Raw genomic sequence first — 27659 nt, 5'->3', positions numbered from 1 at the left:
CACTGATAGATACATGTTATGTACATATTATGCTGTACAATGTGCAGCATAATATGTATATAATGGTGCACATCCTCCATTCTTCATGTTGGATGCCGGGGCCCCCTGACACTGCAGGCCCCATAGCAGCTGCTATGGCTACTACCACTGTAGTTACGTCCCTGTTCACTATCTTGACTTATACAAACTAAAACCATCTATACAAGGGAAAAGAGCTGGGCTTTTTGCTTTGTAGCATATTATAGACTTATAGACTATATGGTAGAAGTATGTTAGAACTATTTTATGTAGCACAATTACAATAGTCTCCAATATATTTTGAGGCCATAGAGCAATTGACTTTCTAAGAACAAGACTTTGATAACCTTGACTGAGGTCATATGCAGAATAATGTATCTATTCCCATTTATGGCAAATGAAAATGATGTAGAGATACAGTCTAGACAAATTTGGCAGGCTGCTGTAAATGCTAAGCATATGCTGCCAAAAATGTATAGATGGTAAATGTATTTAGGGTTATAGTATAAAATTGTCTGGCAGGGATTCTGAGGACATACATTATGGAGGAATATTTTAGCTGTGTTAGGTTATGGCACTTTCTAAAAAAAGATTTACACATAAAAAATACGTTTAGGATAATGCAAACCATCCGTTAAGAAATAGGGTCTTCGACTGCTCCGTTTTTAACCTACAAGGTAGGACTTCCCAAGTAAGAGCAAATCCAAGGAATACCTTATAACACTGTGTTTTGTCTCCTCCACTGACCTCTGACCTTTGAAATCAATGCAGGAAGAAAAATCTAATTGCACTTCACTATAATCACTTCCCCAGAAATAATGAATTGTGCAGATAGAAAATGTTATGTATAATGTATCATCAGGAAATGATCAGTTCACATATCATCAGGATGTTGGAATCATTAAAGGAAAACTCTGGTGAAAAATAATAAAACAACCATCGAAGGTAGTCATACTTGTTGCCTAATAATTGTTACTTTGTTTTTGTAGAGTCAAGTGCCTGCCATTCCCAAAACTCCAAGGTAATTAATTGAAGCAGCTGCATGTTTATAGCATCTTCTAATATTGAAGTAAGGCTTCAGCCACACCTGGTTTTTACAATCCGTTGTAACGGAAAACCAGGAGGGTTCCCGACATGTCCTAACAATTGAGGGCTAAAAAGTAACCCACTGTATGCTCATACAACAGGATACATCATCCTGTTCTTCTCCCCTGAAAGCAAAAGAAAAAGTGAACAAGTGTTCAGGATGTTTCTAGGGATGTCATTGTCCTTAGGGGTCATTCAGATGGCCATGTACTCCCCCAGACCAAATACCGGACAAGCAAAGGGCCGGGAGGAGAAGGGGTGAGCACTTCTCACTCCTCTTCCCTCCATAGGCAGGTGAGCGGGCATGCTTCAAATTTGACAAAATATATTCTGCAGCGCAGCTGCCGTCACTGTGTGCTCACCGCACAGTCAACAAGAGCCATAGAAGTCTATAGGGGCAGCGATCTGGTCATAAATTATGCATACAGATCACGGCCCCCATAACGGCCCTCTGAATGAGGCTTTACATGGACAGTGACATCACTGGTGACCTCACTCCTGGTAAGCAATGTATACACTCAGCAGAGACTGGGAGTAATGTGATACTTTGCATCCATCCACATTGCCTGCAATGGCCTTTGCTGAGCACATTCTTTGCACAGCAGGTGGAAGCAAAATGGAAAGACTTAGCTTGCTGTATCTTTCCATCCTCCGTTTTGCACAGTATACAATGTATACTTGATGCCTATGTCTGCAGGATATGTCTGTGGATATTCTCAACCAGTAGTGAATTATAATAGAGGAGGTTTCGGTGGTAGCCTGGGTCCCAAACCTTCTAGGAAACCCGTGGGCACCCAAACCACCAACCAAATTTTATACTTGAAGGACTTTCACCCATGAAAACCTCATACATCTGTTCCTGCTCTCAATGCACATGTACACAAGAGACATTTCAGGATGTTTGAAGGTCCTCCGATGGTCCTGAAACCGTAGATTGAAAGCAGCCAGAAGGGACTCATCCTGCATTCCCCAAGAAGCTTCATTCTAGTACCATATGCAGACTTTTAGGGACTATATTCATACAACCCAGGGCACATGGCAGTGTTAATCCGCCCTGTATACATCTGAATGTTTCATGAACATATCACAAAAATGTAAACTATCTTTCTAATTTACCAGAGTTAGGATAAGACAAAATATTCTCTTTACCCGCAAAAATCCACATTTCCACACAATATAACAAAAGACATGTATTCGAGCACCATCCCACAAGTGTTCCTATTGATTTGACAATGTACTTTATTAAAAGTAAATAATGTTTAAACGCATGACTGCCAAAAAATGGGAATTCAATCCAGAATCCATCAGTTATAACCAGCCTCACATTTGCAGAGACAGAAAAATAGTTCACAGATGTACAAAAGATTGTAAGAAAACTGTTCAAAAGAAGAACGTGAGAAATATGGAACACAAAATAGCAATAATACATTGAGTAAAAAAAAATAGAGTTAGGGTTCATTTTAAGGAATGTGTTTGTATGGTAACTGTGTTTCAGAGGTGGAACACCAAACATTATAGTTACACAATGCAAGGAGTCCGCACAAGGACCACAGCACCATATTGTCATGTTTTCTATATGGCGTCATGGTCTTGCAGGAATGTAGGAAATCCTTACATCATGTGTAATCACGATGCTTGGACTCTCATGTTTGGTCCATGAAATGTGTCCACCAAATGGTCCATGTTTCATAAACCAAAGTTGATTGTATGAATGAGCCGTGAACTGAACTTTTTTACCCAGGTACATGACTAGATCAGACTACTTCCCGAGGAGACTTAATGAGTGGAAAATAACCCTCTAAATGTCTCCAATTATGGCGATTCTTGAATTTGTATCATTTCTTGTTGTGTCAACGAGAATTAAATGTCTTGTATTAGTCTGAGTATGAGGAAAGTGGCGTCCACATATTACTAAGAAATTACAGGCAGAGACATGCAAGTTGTTTCTTTCTGTTCCAAATATCAGGTTTTTATCACAGATAAAGTAAAGAGAAATGTACCATTCTTTAAGAATTATTAAAATTGGCCAGATTTTACTGAATGTTTACAACAAAATGTTTATAATGACATGTTTTATATTACGGTAATAAGAAAATAGGGGACTACAAGAAGGTGTATCTATCATAGGCCAACATGATAAAATACAGTGAAAGTTTAGTGAGGTAAGATACATTTTCCAATTTTACATATGTAAATGTATAAAAAAAACTTACCTTTTTTCTACGCAGTCTGACTTGATCACCAATTTCTTCACAGTTATACACATGATCCTTGGTGGGAGTAGTGGGTGTACAATTTGCTGAATTTATTCCTTGCAAACTATCCTCTGATGCAATTACATCAACATTGGCATCCGAATGTGAGTCATCGGTATTTCCAGTTTCCTTGCAGAGAGGGGGGGCATTTTGGGAGCTTCTTGTTCCTGCTTTGGGTTCCAGTTGGGAAGATGCACCAAAATGCAAACTATCAGAAAAATCTGTGGGCACCGCACTGCAGATATTCCGTTCATATGCAACTTTTACTCCATCAGATTTTCTTCTTTGTTGTGCAATTCTAGCGGTATGTAGCAGCTGTTCACCAGACAGATGAGCTTCCTCCAAATCTGTATTTCCATGTAACATTTCATTGAAAGATATTCTGTCCAAAACAATCACGCTGTCTCCTTTGATTTCACAGTTTATATCTTCACTTTCAGCTTCTGTACGATTGCCTTCCTCTACATCATCACTGACCTTGCTAGTTTCAATGGTATTGATCAATGGTATAACATCTTCATCAAGTAAGGTCGTAACCAAGGAACTAATTCTACCTCCACTTGGCAGTAGGTCTTCATTCTTGATATCAAGTTCTCTTCCACTAGATAGGGAGAAGATGTTTGAAGGCCCACACTTGTCTTCCTCATCTAAGTTATCATTTTCATCCATCTCATTCGAACTCTGCACTTTAGCTTCGAAAAAACCATTACAATCCCCTAAATACATGTGTTCTGGTAAAGGATGTGTCTCCTTTATATCCTCCTTTCCAAGTTCTTCCATATCATTTGATATTTTTTCTATTTTAATTCCATGGCAACACAATTTATCGCAACCAGAAGTGTTAGAAGACAATCCAATCCATTGAGATACGTGATCTTCCCAGCTTTTCTTCCGAACAGCTACAGACATGTCACAAAGCACAGCACCAGACAAGGTTTGTAGACAGAGGAACATGTGATTTCAATATGGGAATGCCGTGAAGAGCGGTGCAGTTGACCTGGTGAAGATTCATCTACCAAACAAGAAATCACATCAGTTAGGGTCTAAATGTTGACAAACGATCAACAAGTAAAACAGCAGCCCTTGTTTGGATGAACAACCAGTTTTCTTATCCATCTATAATAGTTGCCAAGTTTTGTACAATAGGATTCATTTTATTCTAGTCACAGGATAACTAATTTCATGGATCTGAATTCTATAACGTCTCATGACTGTACTACTAATCACTCACTAGAGAATAAACTAGACAGCTTATGGAGCCTAAGTCAACCCAGCAGTTGCATAAGTCCATTCCATATTAAATTTGGAAAAATTACGTTGTCTGAAGAAAATGTAAAATATTTGCTCAACCTCGTCCGCGTGACTGGCGAAGAAATGACTACTGCCAGAGAACTTCTACACTGAGTTTGATAAAATACTTTAGTTTTAAATTCTAAAGTCACCAGAGGGAGGAATATTTAAAGGGTATATATATATATATATATATATATATATACATATGATTATTGTTTATAATAATATAGATATATAATATATATAATTATTGTTTAGATATATAATGCCAGGTCTGGGAACAGACTAAACACACAAAGACAGTGGGCCCTGAGGCTAATCGAGTTTCCAGCTATCCTTATCTACTTGCCTCGCTTTACCCTCTGTGGTAAGAGACAACTTAAAAACATTTACTCCTGCATCAAAGTGCAAAACACCGAGACCAAGACAAAACAAAAACAGAAAAATGGTCTCCAGAGCCAGGTCACAACAAGGAGGGCAAATGCAGTACAAAATCACAAGACAGGAGCAATGTATGAAAACTAATATATAAAGCTGAGCTTGTATGTGTGTATATGTCTGTTAAAGGAATCTGCACCATCGCATTTACAATCACCAAATTTTCCACAGCCGCTCTCTGTCACTCGGGGAACATCATAGACTCGGTTTTTAGCCAACATTTTCACCCCCCACTTTCCAGAATACACTTATTATCCACCATATACAGGAGCCACTGTCTGCTGCTGCTGCTGTGGCAGTTAGAACCTGAGCAGTGATTGGTTGCTATTTTGCCACAGGTCATTAATATGAGCTCTGAGCTTTGATTGGTTACTATAGTATAAGATAGCTCATGTGTGAGGTAAGATGGATAGGGATACTGAGATAGGGGGAGATTTATCAGAAATGTCTGAGGTAAAACTGTCCCAGTTGTCCTGGGAAACCTATCAGAGATCAGATGTGATTTTATAAACACCTGTGGGAAAATGAAACTCGAGCTCTAATTGGTTGGCAATCTGGAGTCAGAGATAGTCAGAGACAGACAGATACAGAGACAGTAGGATACAGAGACAGTTGGAGACACTCAGAGACAGAAATGGTCAGTGAAAGTCAGAGACATAGACAATCAGAGACAGTCAGAGTCAGTGATGGTCAAAGACAGTCAGAGACAGACAGACATAGGCAAAGACAGTTAAAGATAGACAGTTAGAGACAGAGGCGGTCAGAGACAGGGACAGTCAGAGACACGAACGGTCAGAGACAGTCAGAGACAAAGGAGGTTAGAGACAGAGGCGATCAGAGACAGAGGCGGTCAGAGACGGAGACCATCAGAGATAGATAGAGACGGTCAGAGACAGTCACTGACAGAGAGGGTCAGAGACAGAGATAGTCAGTGATAGAGACAGTCATACAGACAGGGACATTCAGAGACACTCAGAGCAAGAAACAGTCAGAGACAATCAGAGTGTCAGAGACAGTAAAGAGAGAGATAGATACATCTAAATTATTTTTGTTAACCCATTCTATTTTGTTATAGCTAGGAGCAGTTATTTACTTTCCAGAGCAACATCGGGATCTAATAAATAAGTTTTCAAAGATAAAATAAATAGTGAAGTATTTGTAAGTCTAGCATGCTTGTTTATCACACCTCCTCACTCCAGCCATGTTCTCTCCCTTTCTGGTTGAACTTGATGAATATGTCTTTTTCAATCCTGCCATGTAACTATGTAACTTAACTGTTTCCTCAAAAGTCACATAAAAACCTTCTACATGACTTTATTACCAAAATGATTGTGCAGATGCTTCACATGTGCATCTTCCGTGCCCTGCAGCTGTATTCCTTGTATTCTGAGTTGCAGGCCTCGGAAGCCTCCAAGCTGTATGGCAGGAGTTCACAGAATACACAACACACATTACAGACTATTCGGGACACAGTGAAACGTCCTTTGACTCACACCTTTAAACCTGATACATATCTTCTCATTAAGTACACAGACTACTGCTTCTAGTCACATTGCTATTTGTTCTGGGTCATTTCAGTTCACGTAAATCGGTTGTCCGTCCTCCACAGTATCACATGCCGTAGGGAACGGAGCATCTAATCTCTGTTATTTACTAAGTGTTGTTCTAGTTCTCTCTCCATTAACCCCTTAACGACTTGGCCTTTTTTAGTTTTTTCACTTCCATTTTTCACACCCCACCTTCAAAAATCTATAACTTTTTTATTTTTCCACATAAAGAGCTCTGTTATGGCTTATTTTCTGCGTAATAAATTGCACTTCGTAGTGACGGTATTTAATATTCCATGGCGCATACTGGGAAGCGGGAAAAAAATTCCAAATGCAGTGAAAATGGTGAAAAAACACATTTGCGACGTTTTCTTGTGGGCTTGGATTTCACAGCTTTCACTCTGCGTCCCAAATGACATGTCTACTTTATTCTTTGGGTTGCTACGATCACAGGGATACCACATTTGTACAGGTTTTATAATGTTTTCATACATTTAGAAAAATTAAAACCTCCTGTACAAAAATTTTTTTTTTGATTTTGCCATCTTCTGGCGCTAATAACTTTTTCATACTTTGGTGTACGAAGCTGTGGGTGGTGTCATTTTTTGCGACTTTTGATGGCGTTTTCATTGCTATCATTGTTAGGACTGTGCTACCTTTTGATCACTTTTTATTAATTTTTTTATATTTTCCAAAATGGCAAAAAAATGTCATTTTTGACTTTGGACGCTATTTTCCGTTACGGGGTTAAACGCAGTGAAAAACCGTTATAATATTTTGATAGATCGGACATTTTCGGACGCGGCGATACCTAATGTGTTTATGATTTTTACTGTTTATTAATATTAATATCAGTTCTAGGGAAAGGGGGGTGATTTGAATTTTTAGGTTTTTTTAATATAATTTTTTTGATAGCACATTGTAATGAATAGGTTAAAACAAGACAGCTTCGGGCCTTCGTGAGGCCCGATGCTGTCATGGCAACGGATCACCGCTCCCCGTGACGTCATCGGGGAGCGGAGATCCGCGCCAAGATGGCGGCGCCCATGCGGCGCCATCTTTTTGTAGCCTCCGGCAGCATTGCCGGAGGCGATCGCGGTGAAAGCACCCGCGATCGGTGCTAGCACCGATCGCGGGTGTTACCGGTAAGCCTTTGCTGCAATATGCAGCAAAGACTTACCGGCTATGGAGAGGGCTCGGCCCGCGAGCCCTCTCCATTCACCGGGACCCGGCGCGCGCCGTACTAGTACGGCGCGCACCGGGAAGGGGTTAATATACATAGTTGGACTTATCTCATGAAGGGGTTTACACATATATACAGGCGGTGCCCTACTTAAGAACACTCAACTTGCATACGACCCCTAGTTACAAACGGACCTCTGGATATTGGTAATTTATTGTGCTTTAGTCCTAGGCTACAATGATCAGCTGTAACAGTTATCTAAATGGTCTGTAATGAAGCTTTAGTGTTAATCCTGGTTCTTATGACAACCCAACATTTTTAAAATCCAATTGTCACAGAGACCAAAAAAGTTCTGGCTGGGATTACAATGATAAAATATACAGTTCCGACTTACATACAAACTCAACTTAAGAACAAACCTACAGACCCTATCTTGTATGTAACCCGGGGACTGCCTGTATATGAGCTAACTGATACAATCCATAGAGTATAGATCTATTGGCTGCAAAAATGAAAATGGGACCGGTATGAGGCTGGGTACAACACCTCTCACGGAAGGGCTTTGCAGTTTTTTTTATCATGTCCTTTCTATAACCCCTGGGCCATTATCTTGCCTACTTTCTTACAAGCAATACACATCTCATATCATTTCATGCCCTGAGGCCTCATTACAAGGTCGTTGGTCATATGTTTTGTGTCTTGTTTGTAGTATTTTTCGTTAACTGACTCTTAAAGAAGGAGGTTATGATAATTGAGGATACATTTACATGACTTTGGTCTCAGCTTTATTTTGCTTACTAGATAAAATGTTACTTGTCTTTTCATTTCTGATCAATGGTATTTATTAAATCTAAGGGTAGTCTGAAAGTGGCGAAAATTAAAATTCAGTTTTTTTCTTACCCATAATTAATGTAACAACTTTTATGTGAAACAGCACATTGTATCATTATTGTGTATGAATGCACATCTTTAAGGACCGGTCACCAGAATTTTCCCCCTCACACCAGTAATACCTGCTGGTAAAGGGTTAAAAGTCCTCCCCATATCACCTAAAATTATCTGCCACTGAGGCTTTGTCCCTTAATTACAGCTGTTTTTCTTATATGCAAAAGAGTACACAAAGAGTCAATTCCGAAGAGAAGAATCATGCTTTCTCCAGGCTTCCAGTGAACCCCGCCTCCTCCTTTTGATTGACAGCTCCATGTCTCTGCATATCTTAGCCTCAGCAGACAGGAAGTCCTTTTCCTGTCCACTTCCTGTCCTTACCAGAATGCTGTCCCTCAAAGGGCGGAGCCAAACAGCAATGGACGGCGTCAATTGATAATAGGTGGCGCCAATATAGACAGCAGAAAAAGTTTGAGGAGCGATTTTACTGGTAGGAAGCAGATTTAAGTTGTGACCCCTACACTGCACTTTTCAACAAAGCCACAGTGAGGGGTGAGTAAGGTTTATAGTGCCTGTTCTTGATGACAGGTTCCCTTTAAGGGCTTAGGGATATTATATGTGGATTGAATACATCTGGGACATTCTTGAAAATATCACCACAACCTGATACACAACACAAAAAGTCAGTGGGGGACATTTCTAATACGCAGGCGCTCGTGCCGTAGAAATAAAGTCAGCCGGCCCCCTCCACTCGGCCGGTCACACTCCCCCCTCACGCCCCTTCATGCCCTAATAGGTTAGCATTCACGATTATTTCAGGGCCTCTGCGCCACTGACGTGTGCCCCAATGTTGTCCTCTCTCTACAGAACAAATTTCCCATCTCCTTATACAGTGCTGTTTAGTTAAATAACGCATATGATGCTTATCATAAGATTTCGAAAATTCCATTAGGTTCCATTTTTTTTAAGTACAATTCATGCATTTTGATTCATGTGTTGGATTGTCCCAGGAAACAGATTTATTAGCCTGTGTTTAATACAGTCAATTAAGACCAACAGTATATCAACTTATCCACCCAAAGTCTGCCATAGAAACACATCATAAGGCAAGAGCTGTAATAAACATATGTTCAACATTATAAAATTGGAAACAAGCTTCTGTTAGATCATATGCCACGGAAACAAGAACAAACTGCAAGCATAAACAGTCCTGGGCCACCATAATGCTGTCACATGCTTGGCTGAAAACTTACTATAGTGAAATCACACATGGGATATTTCAGATTAATTTTCAAGTTATTTTCAAAACTCCAGCAAAATATAAAAACATAAAAAAACATTACCGTATATTCCGGCGTATAAGACGACCTGGTGTATAAGACGACCCCCCTACTTTCCTGTTTAAAATATAGAGTTTAAGATATATTCGCCATATAAGACTACCCCTTTTCCAACGCATACAAAACACCGGTAAAAATTTAAAAAAAAACAGATTTGAATTTAACATGGTCCTTTTTTTAATTTAAATTCTTATGACATGCAGGTATATAGCAGGAAAACTGTCGCTCATAAACATAAGGCATACAACAACAACATTACCATCGTCCATTTTACTGTAAATGTTACTATACTGTACCTTAAATTTTTATTTTATTAAATGATCCATGCCATGTACTCAGAAGCGGGAAAAAAATTCCAAATGCAATGAAAATGGTGAAAAAACGCATTTGCGCCATTTTCTTGTGGGCTTGGATATTACGTCTCTCACTGAGCGCCCCAAATTACATGTCTACTTTATTCTTTGGGTCGGTACGATTAAGGGGATACCAAATTTGTATAGGTTTTATAATGTTTTCATACATTTACAAAAATGAAAACCTCCTGTACAAAAATAATTTTTTTGATTTTGCCAACTTCTGGCACTAATAACTTTTTTATACTTTGGTGTACGGAGCTGTGGGTGGTGTCATTTTTTGCAAAATTTGATAATATTTTCAATGATATCATTTTTAGGACTGTACGACCTTTTGATCACTTTTTATAGATTTTTTTATATTTTTCAAAATGGCAAAAAAAGTGGCATTTTTGACTTTGGGCGCTATTTTCCGTTACGGGGTTAAACGCATTGAAAAACCATTATCATATTTTGATAGATCGGGCATTTTCGGATGCGTCGATACCTAATGTGTTTATGATTTTTACTGTTTATTTATATTTATGTCAGTTCTAAGGAAAGGGGAGTGATTTGAAATTTTAGGTTTTTTTATTATTATTATTTTTTTAAACTTTTTTTAATTTTTATTTATACTATTTTTCAGACTCCCTAGGGTACTTTAACCCTAGGTTGTCTGATCGATCCTACCATATACTGCCATACTACAGTATGGCAGTATATGGGGATTTTCCTCCTCATTCATTACAATGTGCTATCAGCACATTGTAATGAAGGGGTTAAAACGAAATAGCCTTGGGTCTTCCGAAGACCCGAGGCTACCATGGAGATGGATCGCCCATGCGCCACTATCTCTTTGATGTGAAAGAGATAGCGATGTGCACCGATCGCGGGTGTTACCGGTAAGCCTTTGCTGCAATATGCAGCAAAGACTTACCGGCTATGGAGAGGGCTCAGCCCGTGAGCCCTCTCCATGCACCGGGACCCGACCGCCGGCGTGAATACACGGCGGGCGGTCGGGATTACCGACGTATAAGACGACCCCAGAGAAGACAGAAGATTTTTCTGTCTTCAAAAGTCGTCTTATACGCCGGAATATACGGTAATTCTTTAATAAAGCCAGTTTCATTAAAAATCAGCATAGATTGATTGCTTATAGTCAATTTATTGAAAACTATATCTAAATAAAGCCCAAGGCTTAGCAATGTTATTAGTTAAAAAAAAAACAAAACAGAGAGAGAGATATCACCCCCTTTCCATATGACTGATAATATAATAAATAAGTAAACGAAACAAGTCATAAACATGTTAGGTATAACTGGAGGAGATTTATCATAAGTCTTTTAGAGCAGAACTGTTCTAGTTGCTCATGGCAACCAATCAGAGCTCAGCTTTCATTTTCCGACAGCTGTTTATAAAATTAAAGCTGATCTCTGATTGGTTTCCATGGCCAACTAGGACAGTTTTACCTCAGACACTTGATGATAACTCTCCCCCATCGAGTCCCAAAAGTCTTAATCTATTAAAACATTGTAATTTTGGATTAAAAGATGATCAAAACATTGTAGAGTCCCCAAAATGATATTAATGAAACGTCATTATGCAGCGCAAAAACTTACACATTTTATAGGTCTGTACTCTGTAGTATGAAAAGTTACTAGTGTGAGAATATGGAAACATTAAGAATTTATTTTTTATACAAAAGGTTTTAATTTTTTAATTAAGTAAATTTTTTTATAGCTTAATCTCTAACTGCACCTCAAGAACAATATAACATATAAACACAAATACCTGATTCCCTGTGGTTCCTCCATAACATTTTCATATGATTTTCAAGAAAATTAGCCCCTTTTTTAACAATTTGGTGGGTCATGTATCATTTTGCCTACAAGGTCAATATCAATCTCCAAACGTTTTCAGATACAGGCAGCCCCCAGGTTACGTACAGAATAGGTTCTGTAGGTTTGTTCTTAAGTTGAATTTGTATGTAAGTCGAAACTGTATATTTTATAATTGTAGCTCCAGAGAAAGTTTTTATGGGTCTCTGTGACAATTGGATTTTAAAAATGTTGGGTTATCATAAGAACCAGGATTAACCATAAAGCTTAATTGCAGACACATTTGATAACTGTTACAGCTAAAGTACAGTAAATTACCAACACCTACAGGTCTGTTTGTAACTAGGGATCGTCTGTAAGTTGGGTGGTTTTAAATAGGGGACCGCCTGCATTTGGAATACATTAATACATGTATGGATCTTTAACAAATTCAAGCATTACCAAAATTATTTTGCTTGGAAGAAGAATCTGGATCAAATTTGGATTTACCTCTTTCATGCAGTAAAAATTGGATAACAAATGTTAGAAGTTCGCTAAATCTTTGTTTACTCAGAAGGCAACCAGAAATAATGAAGGGATTCTAGTGATCCTTGGAAAAGTTCACAATACACAAAGGGAATCCATCCAACAGCCGAAAGCAAGATACACATTTTATTGATGTTAAGAATCAGACACAAGCACAGAGTCAAGTATTGAGCTGCTTTATCTTCATCCAACTGCTATAAAATGAACAAATAGCATGGTTTGACCTATTATTATATTATTGTGTTTGCGTCCAGGCTATAAAAGTTGTTGTCAACCACTAAGTATAATATTCTTTTATCAGAGGACAAAGTATACAACATGTATAAGTGTGACACCAACATTTACTCCAAAATACAGGATCAGTGACCCTGATGTGTAAGTAGAGATGAGCAAGTCATCCAAGTTTTGATACATTGAAGCTTTGCCGAATGTCTCATAAAACTTGGTTTGTGTGTGAAACTATTCGGTCCAAAATAATGTTGCGCCAGTTGTCTTGGAGATTGGTAATTAACCCCCTCTAGTCTAACACAGAAGTTTTCATGAAAAGCTACTATCTCGCTTTGGAATGACGGCAGTAGCTAGCCGCAATTTTAAAGCTTTGTGTGATGCGAAGCAGAAAAGGTTCACATTAGCATCAAAATTGTATGAAACCTACAAAGCAACTAATAAATTAGTTAAACTCCAAGGGGGATTTATGATTTCTCTTTCTAATTTTTTAGTTTTTTGTCTAGTGTCTTAGGGCGCGTTCACACGATGAGTTGCACGATGCGTCAGTTTTGATCACATGCAAAGGTTACATTGCGTTTCCACTGCATCTGCTAAAATGCAAGTTAACCTCAGCAGGTGATCAAGGCTAAAGCCTTTGGAATTCGTCAAAAACACATAAAAAAAGTCTTCATATGGGAAAAGACAGTTTGTGTGCTCCATAATGCATCTGGGCTCTGGTGCAGCCACATTTCCCTGAAACCCCCCGCCCCTCCAACTGTTGTCCATGATTTTCTGATTTCCTTCTTGATGGAAATGTATTTTTTCACATGGCCCAAGTGGTTTAACAATAATAAAGACCTAATATTTATCTCAGTCCTTAACACTGGTCTAGCGTAACCGCCTTCCATCACCGCCAGTCTATGTTGCTATACAGAGGTTTATCAGTTACAGTCTGCTCCCACTAAAGCCAAAACAGACCACGCCCCTGGACTGTAGCAGGTAGGTACTATAACATCTTTATAAATTTAACACCACTTGAGGCAAGTGGGAAAAAAACATTATTTTAAAGACTATTTCCTTAAATTAATTAAGTAGTCCTGAATAAAAGGAGTCCAGGCCTTATCAGTAGGAAAGAAGTTTACAATCATATGTAAAAACTCAACAGAAAGTATCCATTGAGTGTATTACTGGAGGTCTCAACTCCTGGACTTCCACCAATCTGACCTTCTGAAATGCGCAGAACTCCCCTTGTAGAAATTTGTACAGAATCTATTATTATGAAAACTTCAGAAGTGAAAAAACAATCTAAACATAAACCTGAAACTATGGCAATAGTTACATGCCAGATTTTACTGCACAGGAAGAGTTTTAGGTACAGCCTGAGAATCTCTTACAGAACATCACAAAGGAAACGTGGAGGCAATTATAAGATTTCATCATTTCTGATGTCGCCAGGGAGGGATCCACCGCTGGGCAATTAACAAGCATTCCAGCTCCACAAAGTCTAAGGATGAGCAAAAACGTTTCACCAAATTTCCATTCTGTACATAGTTAACTATTGTATTTCTACAGAAGTTTTCTATAATTTTTATAATGTTGCAGAACTATAAAAAGAACAAAAAACTAATTTGGGGTTTGGACTCCTAAACTTAGTATACACCAAGCCATAGGCATTAATGCTTATTCAGCTAACAGTTATCTGCTAGACCTCTCAGCTATCCTACTAGCACATGTATGGATTCAGATTGGCCAGATGTGTATGTTTAGTATAGTGGAGAGAGGGGGGATACGCTGCTGCAGACACCTCTGGTAGAGGCAAATCTCCTGCATAGGGAATTTATTAACAATTTACTGTTTCACTTATTAAAACCAGATGCCAAAATGTATAAGTTTTTAGTAATCTGCTTTTAATTCCTATTTGTAAAAATATTTATTCTTCTGATTTCTGTCCATCATTATGAAGGCTGCCATCTTGCCTGCACTTCAATATTTAGGGATATGCTTTACAGCATGGCAATAGGTAGAAATAGAGTGGAGCCAAGTTGGCAGTGAGATTTACAGTATCTCACAAAAGTGACTGCCCCCTTTTCATGGGTCAACACTGAGGATAAGACACTTTGATACAATGCAAAGTAGTTAGTACTATAAAAAATAAAAAAATAAAATAAATAAAAAAGTTAAAAATGTGAAGTGTGAACTCACTTTTAAGAAAATTATGCTAGACACTGCCCTTAGGGGTAGTAGTTGCAAGTCAGCAAGTAGTCAAGTAAATGAGGCTATAGAGAAATATGCAGCTGAATGGGTTGTAGTATTCTCCTTTTACTCCATTCTAACTAAGTTCAGAAAAGATATCACTGGTTATTATCTTAAGTGCAATCACTTCTCATTCTGTACAGATGGTATGCATATCTAAGTTACCTTTTTTTTTTTTTTTAGAAAAGACGTATTTCTTGTATGCTCTTTGTGAATTTTCTGTTGTACAATGAAACTAGCAGAGAAGACCACTTACACATTATAATAGCACAAGTGCAACATCCTAACCCTCAATGATCAAGTCCAGGGGCGTAACTACAGCAGTAGCAGCCAGGGCCTGCAGTGTCAGGAGGCCCGGCATCTGACCTGACACACTAAAGAGTGGAGGATGTGTACCATTATATACATATGTATACGGTGTATGGTAGGTGGATATACTATATGTTTGAATATATGCTGTGCATTTGTATATGTGTGTATATGCTTTATATGTGTGCATGACTGTATAAATGTGTAATTGTAACTCGCATGTGTGAGTATACAAATATGTATATATTTTAAGTGGGCAAGGAGCCCAATCAGAAGTCTAGTATGGGACCCTGCCTCTTCTAGTTATGCCCCTGATCAAGTCCACATATATACCAACATTTTGATAGGTACAGAAGAATCTAAACTGATAATGAAAGATACTCAACCTGCAAGAGTTGCAATAAGCTTTTCCCCTGATCCTGATAGTAGTGACGGTCAGTCACAGGCAGACATCCCATCACCACAAGTTCTGTGCACTGTATATAAATCTGTGCAGACCACTAATACACTGTTCTGGGGTCTGCTGAATAAATAAGGATGCATCCCACATAGAATGACCTCATCATGTCTTGTTAACTCATTTACTAAAAACCCGGAGAGCCCATGAGTATTCTCAAATATGATATTTACTATTTTATTTTTTTATCACACCACATAAAGTCAAGTATTATAGAAACAAATCCTTTATGAATCATTATTATACTATGCTTTAGAGTAATACCGATAACTGATTCATTACAAAAGGCTTTTCAGTTTAATTAAATAGCAGCCCCCTCAGGTAAGGTATGTAATGTACTTTCTAGCCTTCAATCCTTTATGTGAAATCTCACTTGTCACCTATAAAAATCACCTCCCAAGTCACAGATGAGTCACATTTGCCTGAGATGAGTCAAGTGGTCAGAGGCTGTTGTCAGTCACTTCAGATATCCCTATCTTTAGTTACAAAACACTTTTGATGTCATATTACAAATAAAAATCTCATTTAGCTTGTAGCTATATGATTTACAGAAGTGGAGTTACAGCCAGTTGGACATAGTTAGAAATGTGAATTGCAGATAAAAATTCCCTCCTTTTTAACTCTTTGTTTCTGTGGTTGTGTTGATCACAGGACCACAAGCTTAATGTGATCTGAAAGATGAGATTCTTATCTTTAACATGACCTTAAATCCTGTTTCTAGGTACTATACATCCAAACATAGGGGCATCTGAAGTGAAACTCCCACTGAATCCACTAAACTCGACTCATCTCAAATACGACTCTTCTCTGCTCATTTTCACATGACTTTTATGGATAATAGTTTCATAGGTAAACAGGTGAGATTTCACATAAAACAGTGAGTGTTAGAAAGCCCCAGTGAGGTGATAGTATGGGACAATGTGTAGCATTTTTTGTTACCTCTTTTATACAATCGCTGGCGTACTAATTATTTGAGATTATATTGGATTATTATGGATTACTCATAATTTTGGATTATATATTATTTTGGCACCATCCCTAAATGTTACAAAGCACAAGAGACATTGCACAATCTCACAGAGAACAAAGGTGGCAATGGAAGATCTGCTAAATAGCAGGTTAGAAGGCTCCCCCATTTATTATCTGATAAACAATAGTCCATCTGCTTGTACAGAAAAAACACTTCCAGTATTAATGGACTGTAGGTAGAGAAGCTCAGTAATGGAACAGGCATGAGAGCTCTGGGCTCTCCTTAGTAACATTTGGTTTAAAATGTTGCTAAGAAATATGGGGGCATGTAAAATAAAACAACTCAGATTTCTTTAATGAGGTACATTACAAATGTCTTCTAATTAACCTCCCCAAGTCATTAAAAGGTTATTCCCATGAATACAAGATTCTTAAATATACTAAGGATAACAAAATAATAACAGTGAATTAGAGAATGTGTTTAGAGTTAGTGGATTAAATTCCAACCTGTCTATATCGGTCCTGGTTTATACAATTTTGGTTGCCCCAGGATCCGTCCATAAATCTTCTGACTATGGTCGGGTAGGGTAGATCCTTCACATGAATAGATTATTTTGTCTGCAGGATCCAATTTGCTCTCTGCCGCTCTCCCCCTGCATTACATGAGGAGCTCAGACAATCACAGACACTTCCTGCTGGCAAGTAGCATGCAAAGACTTACTCCAGATACAAACAAACTACAGATAAGATAAAATCTTTATGGCAGGGGACGCAGGTATAAAAGTGCTGACTGTATGTGTTATAGATGAGATATAGCAGAGCTGAGAGTGCCATTGTGTTTTATATCCATCTGATGGATCTCATTATCTCTCATCTATGATCTGTCTAATGTCTCTTTTTCTATGTGTCAGATACTAGAAGAATATTCAGAAGCTAAATGAAAGTGTAACTAAATCATGTACCCTGATAATCTAAGCACATTGTCAGCACACAGCATCTCACAGCACAGAGGGATCATGAAGTGTCTACTTAGAGGGTCCCCACCCACACACTGGAATTATACATTTACCATCACTGAGGGATAGGAGCTAAAACATCAATAAAACTGTGTAAAATTGTAAAGTGGTTAAAAATTATTTTTATTGTGTAAACATCACTAGGGGCTTATAATTTTAGAACTTTCTTTCATGGGCAAACCCCTTTAAAGGACTACTAAGAACTACGCTCCTCAGGATTTCTTTTATTATAACTCTGTATGCTGTTTTTTCTGCAATTTAGAGTTATTAAAATTATAACATAAGAGTGCATAGAGGGACCAGGCAGGACTTTAATGGTACGGGGGAGTGAATAGGGCAGCATGCTGGTGGAGTGGGTAGCACTTCTGCCTTGCAGCACTGGGGACCTGGGTTCAAGTCCCACCCAGGTCAACATCTGCAAAGAGTTTGTATGTTCTCTCCGTGTTTGTGTGGGTTTCCTCCGGGTCCTCTGGTTTCCTCCCACACACCAAAACATACTGGTAAGTTGTTTAGATTGTGAGCCCCATTGGGGACAGGAACCAATTTGGTAAGCGCTGTGTAATCTGTGTGCGCGATATAAATAAACAATCATTATTTTTATTATTAATAAATTATAACACAAGGTGCTCTGAGGTGACGTAGCCAGAGCTCCTCACACTGATTAGCATCATTTTTATTACTCTATTGTGGCGTATAGAGTTATAATTAATAATAGGCAAATTGTTCCCCAGGAACTTCTTAGTAAGACACGTCTACTATCAGTTTACTGATAAATAAAATAAATAAAATCATTTTAAATGTCAAGTGCACTCATATATAATTTGGACAATAACATTTTTCACAAAATAAGCGATCCTAACTAAAAATAAAAATAATGTAAAAGAAAATTTTGTCTATATACAAAAGGGAACTATGTTTTTTTTTAATTTTCACTGATATTGCAAACTTCTAAACAAAGCAAATAATATTATCACTTGCTACATTATACTTAGTGGAAACAGTACTTTTGATCATGACATATTAGACATACCGAAAATATATGATGGAGAGATAATGTATAATGTAGTTATTGAAAAACCACAGTTCATACATTATATTGACTAATATTAGAAAGTAGATAGAAGCTTCTCATACAAGAACAACAAACTAACAACTAGACACCAGAGATACATATCGCAGACAATAAGTCTTACCTATTCCTTTACCAGATGATGTACAGTATGTAGAGGACTGACTGTTATCTTACAAGCAGAGTCTTCCTAATGCTGTAAACAGCCCTTAAAGCTGACAGGAGCATGAAGTCATGTAAAAAATCTGTAAGACAGTTTTCCCAAAAAAACTTCCAAAATCAGAAAGCTGTTGTGTAAAATGGGCCCCTCAAGAAGCCGGCCTGGATTACAAGGAAAGTATTTCCTGCCGTGTAGAAGTGTGCATATACTAAAAGGACGGAGGACGATGGAAAAACTAGAAACTAAAAACAGAATCTCTAAAAAGAAAATAAGAAGAGGAAAAAATCTTCACTGCTGAGTCCAGAGGTTTGATTTAGGAGACTGTGGCGCTTACGCCTACGAGTCTGACACAGCTTCAAGCGAAAAAAAATTTCCTAGTCTCTCTGGGTTGAACTGCTTTATTAAACAGATATATAACACAATGACCTAGTGTGACGAGAATGCAACTTACACTGCAGAGTATTTATCTATCCCATATCAATCTATCCATCTCTCTCCTATCTATTTATCTTGTATATCTATCTATCCCATCTAAATCTTTCCATCTCTCTCCTATCTATATCTATCTATCTATTACAAAAGAGTTAGTCTTTGCTTATCAAAGGATATATTATATCTATCTATCTATCTGTCTATCTATCTATCCCATATCAATCTATCCATCTCTCTCCTATCTATTTATCTTGTATATCTATCTATCCCATATACATCTTTTCATCTCTCTCCTATCTCTAACTAACTATCTATCTATCTATCTATCTATCTATCTATCTATCTATCTATCTATCTATCCCATATAAATCTTTCCATCTCTCTCCTATCTATATCTATCTATCTATTACAAAAGAGTTAGTCTTTGCTTATCAAAGGATATATTCTATCTATCTATCTACCCCTTATCTATATATTACAAGAAAGGAGAACTTTGCTCATCCACTGGTATATATCCTGCATCTATTTAACCATCTCTCTTATATCTATCCTATCTATCTATCTAGAAAAGAGAAAAAAAGTATTTTTGCAACACAGTGTGAATAAGCCCCAATGTGTCTTGGAATAAATCACACCCTCCTTTTACACCAACTATCAAGTGTGCTGCTTCATTTTTGTTGGATATCTATCTATTTTTTCTTATCTATCTATCTAATCTATCTAACTTTCTTTCATGGGCAAACCCTTTTAAAGGACATCTACCATCAATTTAATGATGGTAGACGTGAACTATGCTCCTCAGGATTTCTTTCTGCAATTTAGAGTTATCTATCTATCCATAATATTTATCTATCTATCTTTCTATCATCTACATACATGAAATACATCTGATATTTAGAAAGTCAGCCCTATCCAATACCTTAGTTACAGTAACATGTTGTAATGTTTCAAATGAAAAACGCAGTTTCATCACCAAACACAACCCTCCTACACACCCAAGTTAGATAGAAAGACAAATAGCTACAAATAAAAGAAGTCACAGGATACTGTCATACAGTTTTACCTCTTGGGTGAATTTGTTCCGCTCACCCTAGGCCCATATCTTCCTAGTGGACCCAGAAGAATTGTGCTGACACCCTGCCGGCCGTGTGATTGTGCACCTAGTTTGCAGGATAGCCTCTCAGTCTTCATGCTTTGTAGAACTGTCAACCATGATATTTTTTTCACTCTTCTGTCTCTGTAGAATGACTTCCTTCTGACTGCTCTGGTCTAGGCTGAGAACTTGGATCCTCATTTGGTTTTGATTAAATCCAGACAGGCTGCTTAGATGTTCAGATGTAAGCAAAAGAAAAAGACATGGCACGCAGAAATATAACCACCGAATTGATTCGATAATTACTGGAGCAAAATCTGGTATCTGCTAGAGTGATAATATTATACACTTATTTCTTCAATGTGTGAACTGGCAAAGTTCTTTTCAACTTTGGATTTGTTGGTTTAAAAAAGATCCCAAAAAATTTTTAAAGGGGAAGTTGTAGTCAATTAATATTTTGTTAACATTCTCTTAAATTTTTTTTTTTTTTTTTTTACAAAATGTGAACTTGTTAAAGTATTGATTAAGTTTGACCGTTCAGGACCTGCACCAGGTCAGCTATAAAGCAGAGCTAGTTTTTTCCAAGACTTTAGCTTATCCAAGGGAATATTCACTTTTAGTGTTTTCACTGAATATTGCATAATACAAAAGAATACAATTTTGCCACTAAAAAAGGGACCAGTAGAGTAAATCATTAAAGAGAACCTACTTGTATTCCCATTATATTTCCATTATAGATTTACTGTTAATTGTCCAAGAAATGTTAGAATAAATTGACAACAGGCTGTTGCCATTACATCTGTCAATGGGGTATTAATTAACAATTAGTTCTATGAAGGACATGAAAACTCTGTTCTACAGTAACTAAAAGTTTGAGTCCAGGGTTTGCTTGTGACCCACTTGTCCCAAACATATTTCTGGATTGTTGACCATGCTGCCAATCCGGCAAATTGACTCACCTACCTACTAGCCATAGTGATTGCCCGAGGGAACAACGATTCTACCAACTGCCAATATTTCTGCATCACACTAGACTCACGCAAAGCCCGGACCAGAACTTCAAGTTCAAGTCCACTCATCTCTATTCTATATCTGATCTATTGCAGGTCCCCAAGGTCCAGATTTATGAATTTGCCTGATGGGTCTGTTGCAGACCCTTTTGCATCAAGTTTGCTCTTCAAGTGGATAAAATCTGGATATATCATTGGTGAAACTGGTGTAGCTACACAGGGGGCAGTAGGTGAGGGAGCCACTGGAACCCAAAAATAGCTTCCATTTTTCTATTACACAAATGTCAAATACAAGGCATCATTGAGGCCACGTTTGACAACATCTATAATCCTCATTCGGTATTTGCAAGCAACAGCCATGGCCGGATCTTAAGAGCCTGCAACAGCCCTAGCACATTGAGCTGTTCTGAAACATCAGCCAGGCCTACTCCCTGTGCTCCAAATGTTATTGCCAATAGAGAGGGAGAGAGTTTGAGTATAGGGCATTAGGAATACGGAGAAATTGTGAATGGTTGAGAGGATAATGGTGGAAAAGGGGTGTGTTTAGTGGATAAAAGGAAATGTTACTGACACGATGGGAAAGGGGTGGTTTCGGTTAAGGGAAAAATGTTACATTTATACTTTCTTACAAGTAGCATCGGCCCTTTTATTGGCAACCATAGTGTTGATGTGGCCCTTGGTGAATTGAGTTTGAAAGTTTATTAAATTATATGTGAATACCTGAGATAATGAATGTCAGTGCCAATGAGTTCTAATAGATTGTAAGGGAGGAGGAAAGTAGTTATACTTATTTGATAAGGTTTGGAATAACAAGGAGCCATTTACTGTTCCTGCACAAGGGCCCTCTATCGTCTCTGTCTGTCTCTGATGAGATCATTTACAATGAAATGCAGTAAATTAACCATTAGGGGAATGAGTGCTCGTACAATTCCAGAGATTCAACAGCAACTTGGAGGCAGACGTTTAACTCATGTGGAAAACTAGCCAGCTGTGGATGGGCATGATTACAAAGGAAGTAATAATGGTGTGACTAAATGTTTGACATGAAATAATGTGTGTGGTCGGGGTCTGTGTTATTGTTATTTTTGTGTGTTTAGTATTATAAAAATCTGCTACTCCTCCACTCCCCAGGCCTTATCATCTGAGACCTTCATCTACAGAGAGTAGTATGTGCTCTCTACTGTTTATTGCGCCATATACATTTTTCGAAGAATCGTTTTACTCTTAGGAAATATTGAAACCAAAATGCTAGTAGATATTATGCCCCAAAACTCCTCAATGTCCCAACTTATTTGTCGCTATCTCTGCTAGCAATGCTGTGTGTATTACATGTGTACTGTTTTTCATGTGTTTAGTCAACTTTCAATGAAGTGTTTAGGATATCTTTGAGCACAATATACAGTTTGGATTTATTTATTTACCTATTCATTTACACAGATTGTTTTTTAACGACATTGAACGGCAACATCAAGGGTTACAGTCACTCTAAGCCAGATGAAATACATTTTTGGCAGGAGACGTAAGCATCGGCTATCTTAAGTATATCTCTAAGAAAAGCAATCCAGCGCAGCTAAATAAAACAAGCTAAAGTTTTTCTTTCAATGAGATTCTGTATATAATCTCACTAATGGAGACAAATGACTACATAAACATTGGGATTACATGGGTCAAAATGTATTTTCCAGGTAGATTTTCAACTTTATTGTGGCTTTAGAAGACTTGTTCATTAAACAACTTTTTACCAACTCCTGCTGTTTGCATCTTTTGGTAGGTGTCACTGCACTGAATTTGATGCAGTTGGAATTTTCTCTCCAGCCCCTGCCATTCCCAAGCAATCAATGGGGCAGATTTATCAAGCTGTCTGAAAGTCAGAATATTTCTAGTTGCCCATGGCAACCAATCACAGCTCAGCTTTCATTTTACCAGTGCTCATGAATATTTTAAAGGGGAGCTGTGATTGGTTGCCATGGGCAACTAGAAATATTCTGACTTTCAGACAGCTTGATAAATCTGCCCCAATGTCTTTATTTTCTGATCTCTATAGGTGGAGCCAGGTGGTGCTCTCTACCTCATCCCAGAACTTCCAATCTGACACCAGAGAACTAAATGCATAAATTGGGAAGTAGTCCTTAAATTGCATTAGAAACTGACAATTACACTCCTTCATTTTGTGATCATCAATAGATGGAGGTCTCTACTAGAGATGAGCGAGTATACTCGTCCGGGCTTGATGCTCGTTCGAGTATTAAGGTACTCGAAACGGCTCGTTGCTCGGACGAGTATTTCCCCTGCTCGAGATCGAGCATTTAATTAAAAAAACACAGTGAAGAACAGTGAAGAATAGAATAAAAACAGTGAACACAGTGAACACAAAATCATTTAAGTGAAAAACACAGTGAAAAACACAGTGAAGAATAGATAACAGATGTTCGGCACATCTGCTTACTTGTCGGGAGATGCGCGCGGAACGGTGCGAACAAAATAGTATGTGAAGAACAATATATATGTGTGAAGAACACATTGCAGAACACGGTGAGCAGGACAGAGACACCGGGGAGCAGCACAGAGACACCGGGGAGCAGCACAGAGACACCGGGGCAGAGGCGGCACAGAGACATGGGGCAGGGGCAGCAGCACAGAGACATGGGGCAGGGGCAGCAGCACGGAGACATGGGGCAGGGGCAGCAGCACAGAGACATGGGGCAGGGGCAGCAGCACAGAGACATGGGGCAGCGGCAGCAGCACAGAGACATGGGGCAGCGGCAGCAGCACAGAGACATGGGGCAGGGGCAGCACGGAGACATGGGGCAGCGGCAGCACGGAGACATGGGGCAGCGGCAGCATGGAGACATGGGGCATCGGCATGGAGACATCGGGCAGCGGCGGCACGGAGACATGGGGCATCGGCACGGAGACATGGGGCAGCGGCGGCATGGAGACATGGGGCAGCGGCAGCACGGAGACATGGGGCAGCGGGAGCATGGAGACATGGGGCAGCGGCAGCACGGAGACATGGGGCAGCGGCAGCATGGAGACATGGGGCATCGGCACGGAGACATGGGGCAGCGGCAGCATGGAGACATGGGGCATCGGCACGGAGACATGGGGCAGCGGCGGCATGGAGACATGGGGCATCGGCACGGAGACATGGGGCAGCGGCAGCATGGAGACATGGGGCATCGGCACGGAGACATGGGGCAGCGGCAGCATGGAGACATGGGGCATCAGCACGGAGACATGGGGCAGCGGCAGCACGGAGACATGGGGCAGCGGCAGCATGGAGACATGGGGCATCGGCACGGAGACATGGGGCAGCGGCAGCACGGAGACATGGGGCATCGGCACGGAGACATGGGGCAGCGGCAGCATGGAGACATGGGGCATCGGCATGGAGACATGGGGCATCGGCACGGAGACATGGGGCAGCGGCAGCACGGAGACATGGGGCAGCGGCAGCATGGAGACATGGGGCAGCGGCACGGAGACATGGGGCAGCGGCAGCATGGAGACATGGGGCATCGGCACGGAGACATGGGGCATCGGCACGGAGACATGGGGCAGCGGCAGCACGGAGACATGGGGAAGCAGCACGGAGACATCGGGGAGACTTCAGTGGAAGAAGAGCAGCGGATCCCGGGACAGCGTATCTCCCGACAAGTAAGCAGATGTGCCGAACATCTGCAATCTATTCTTCACTGTGTTTTTCACTTAAATGATCCTGTGGTCACTGTTTTTATTCTATTCTTCACTGTTCTTCACATCTGCTAACTTGTCGGGAGATAATATACGCGCGGAACAGTGAAGAATAGATTGCAGATGTTTGCATACATCTGATAACTTATCAGAAGACATTCATTTTAAATTAATTAACACATTTTATTCCCGAACCATGGTCCCTTTGAAAAATGCTCGAGTCTCCCATTGACTTCAATGGGGCTCGTTATTCGAGACGAGCACTCGAGCATCTGGAAAAGTTCGTCTCGAATAACGAGCACTCGAGCATTTTAGTGCTCGCTCATCAATAAAGAATGATTCACAACATCTTTTTGTATTCAATATATGACATACAACACTTGAGAAGGTTCATATTAAATGAATTGTTCGGAGGAACCATCCAGTTGGAACACACAGCTACAGGCGGGATCCATTTCAGGGCTCCACTCCATTCTCAGGTATATATTCATGTATACTGAATAAAAAATTTTGTAAAAAGTTTCCAAAGTTTGATTATATAATGGCAGTTACCTGTATAAACAATTTCAGGCTCAAGGGGTAGTGGACCCATTGGACCACTGCGGACGGTGATGTAAGCCGACAACTGGGACCATAGTCTACCCATTTTCTCCAGAGCCTGCCTCAAAGCGGCTAGGCCTTGCTGTGGCATGGTGCCACCAGGTCGTTCCACAGGTGCGACTTTGTTTGCGGAGGCAGCCAAGGTGAGGTACAAAAACAGAAGGCAGGTTTGTGGTCGTGGAGAGGTTGGAGGTCAGGATGGGCAGCACAAAATCAAAGTCGTAGAAACAGGTCAAGGCAGGCAGCAGAGGAGTGTAGTCAGTAACGGAACCAAGGTCACAACATGAAATCACTATAAAGGAAAAGGACATGGGAACAAGCTTTTTCTAAGGCTGTGACGCACAAAGATTTGGCAGGGAAGACAGGAAGGGGTTGAGAATTTATCAGAATTGGCATTGGCAGCCAGCCAGCGCCAATTATCGGCCTGTCAGAGCCATCGATGGATTGTGGAGAGGTGAGAACCGAGACTGGGGACTGGAGGCACACAGAGGAGCACTGGTGCGCCTGCGACCCAAGTTGTGGGTCACGGGAGCACCTGTGACAAACAATACAATAGCCTGATGAATAAAGGACTACAAAAAGACCAAGACTGTCCAATATATAGATCCAATAGGCTTCCTTTTGTGGAAGTCTAGTTCTGATTTGTTTATCAAGCATACACCATTTTAAGTCATATATTTTATTCAGGCCATTTTCTAGAAGCAAAACATAAAATATAAGACTATATAACTTAAATTTCTACAAAAGGAAGTCTATTGGATCCATTGGACACTCTTAATCTAAAGGGTTTGAACTGCAATTTCTGTAGTCCTTAATTCATCGGGCTATAGAATTGTTTATACAGGTAACTGCCATTAAATAATGACATTATTTTGTATTATGTGTTGTCAGGATCTGGGGTTGCTGGGTGGTTAAAGGTGACACAAACTCCAAGGTTAGCAGTCGAAATGTTGAGTTTTATTCACTTCAACAACGGTATTCAAATGCTGCACATAAACAAAGCATAAAATAAACACCTGCCTATCTGGGAGTTAACAAACAGAAATTGGTTTCCTTACCTATAATAACATATAGTTCAGATAGTCCAAGACAGCCTCCAGCAGGAGCAAAAAACCTTTTTGTTACCACTTTAAAATTACTGCCTAGCAGGGAATATTCCAGGGCATCCAGTGCCCAATTAATGGCCCAACACTACTTTTCCACAATTCTGTAGTTTTTCTCAGCAGGGAACAGTTTTCTGCATCCAAGGAAAATTTCTGCACCAGGAATTCTTTCCTAAATCTAGGGGTTATCAGCACTAGCTGTTGGCATAGAGATAACTTTTTTTTTTTTAAAAGTATTTATTTTTGCAGTTTTTTGAAATTTTATACAAACATAATAAACAAAACCGAAGATCAAGATTGTCTGTTACATATTTCCTTCCCCCCATTACAGGATTATTATACAACAGCCATGGTAACAGTCAGGTTCTTACTGCGTTTCAAAACTAACTGAGGGATATTACACAGTAGATAACAGCAGGATACTGTAGCCAGACATCTTGATACTACACAAATAACTATTGACACATAGACAATCAGTCACACACACACACACACACACACACATACCAGCACGCTCAGTCTCCTTCATCATGGAGAGGAGTATATAT

At 39.4% G+C, this 27659-nt stretch overlaps 1 protein-coding gene across 2 annotated transcripts in view; it reads right to left on the bottom strand.

Moving 5' to 3' along the window:
- Positions 1-27659, bottom strand: part of DLC1 (DLC1 Rho GTPase activating protein) — a 267434-nt gene that overhangs the window by 224811 nt on the left and 14964 nt on the right. Inside the window, exons 1-2 of one of the 2 annotated variants that reach the window (XM_072123889.1) lie at positions 20676-20815; positions 3318-4371 (exon numbers count right to left, since the gene is read on the bottom strand). In XM_072123889.1, coding sequence (XP_071979990.1) covers positions 3318-4313 — 996 coding nt within the window. In that variant the 5' untranslated portion in view covers positions 4314-4371; positions 20676-20815. Of the gene's footprint in view, positions 1-3317; positions 4372-20675; positions 20816-27659 lie in introns of those variants that run through there. The other variant, XM_072123882.1, reaches the window with a different exon arrangement.

Source organism: Engystomops pustulosus, chromosome 1 (genome assembly GCF_040894005.1).
Source record: "Engystomops pustulosus chromosome 1, aEngPut4.maternal, whole genome shotgun sequence".
Lineage (NCBI taxonomy): Eukaryota > Metazoa > Chordata > Amphibia > Anura > Leptodactylidae > Engystomops > Engystomops pustulosus.
This window is presented reverse-complemented; position numbering and strand designations above follow the sequence as displayed.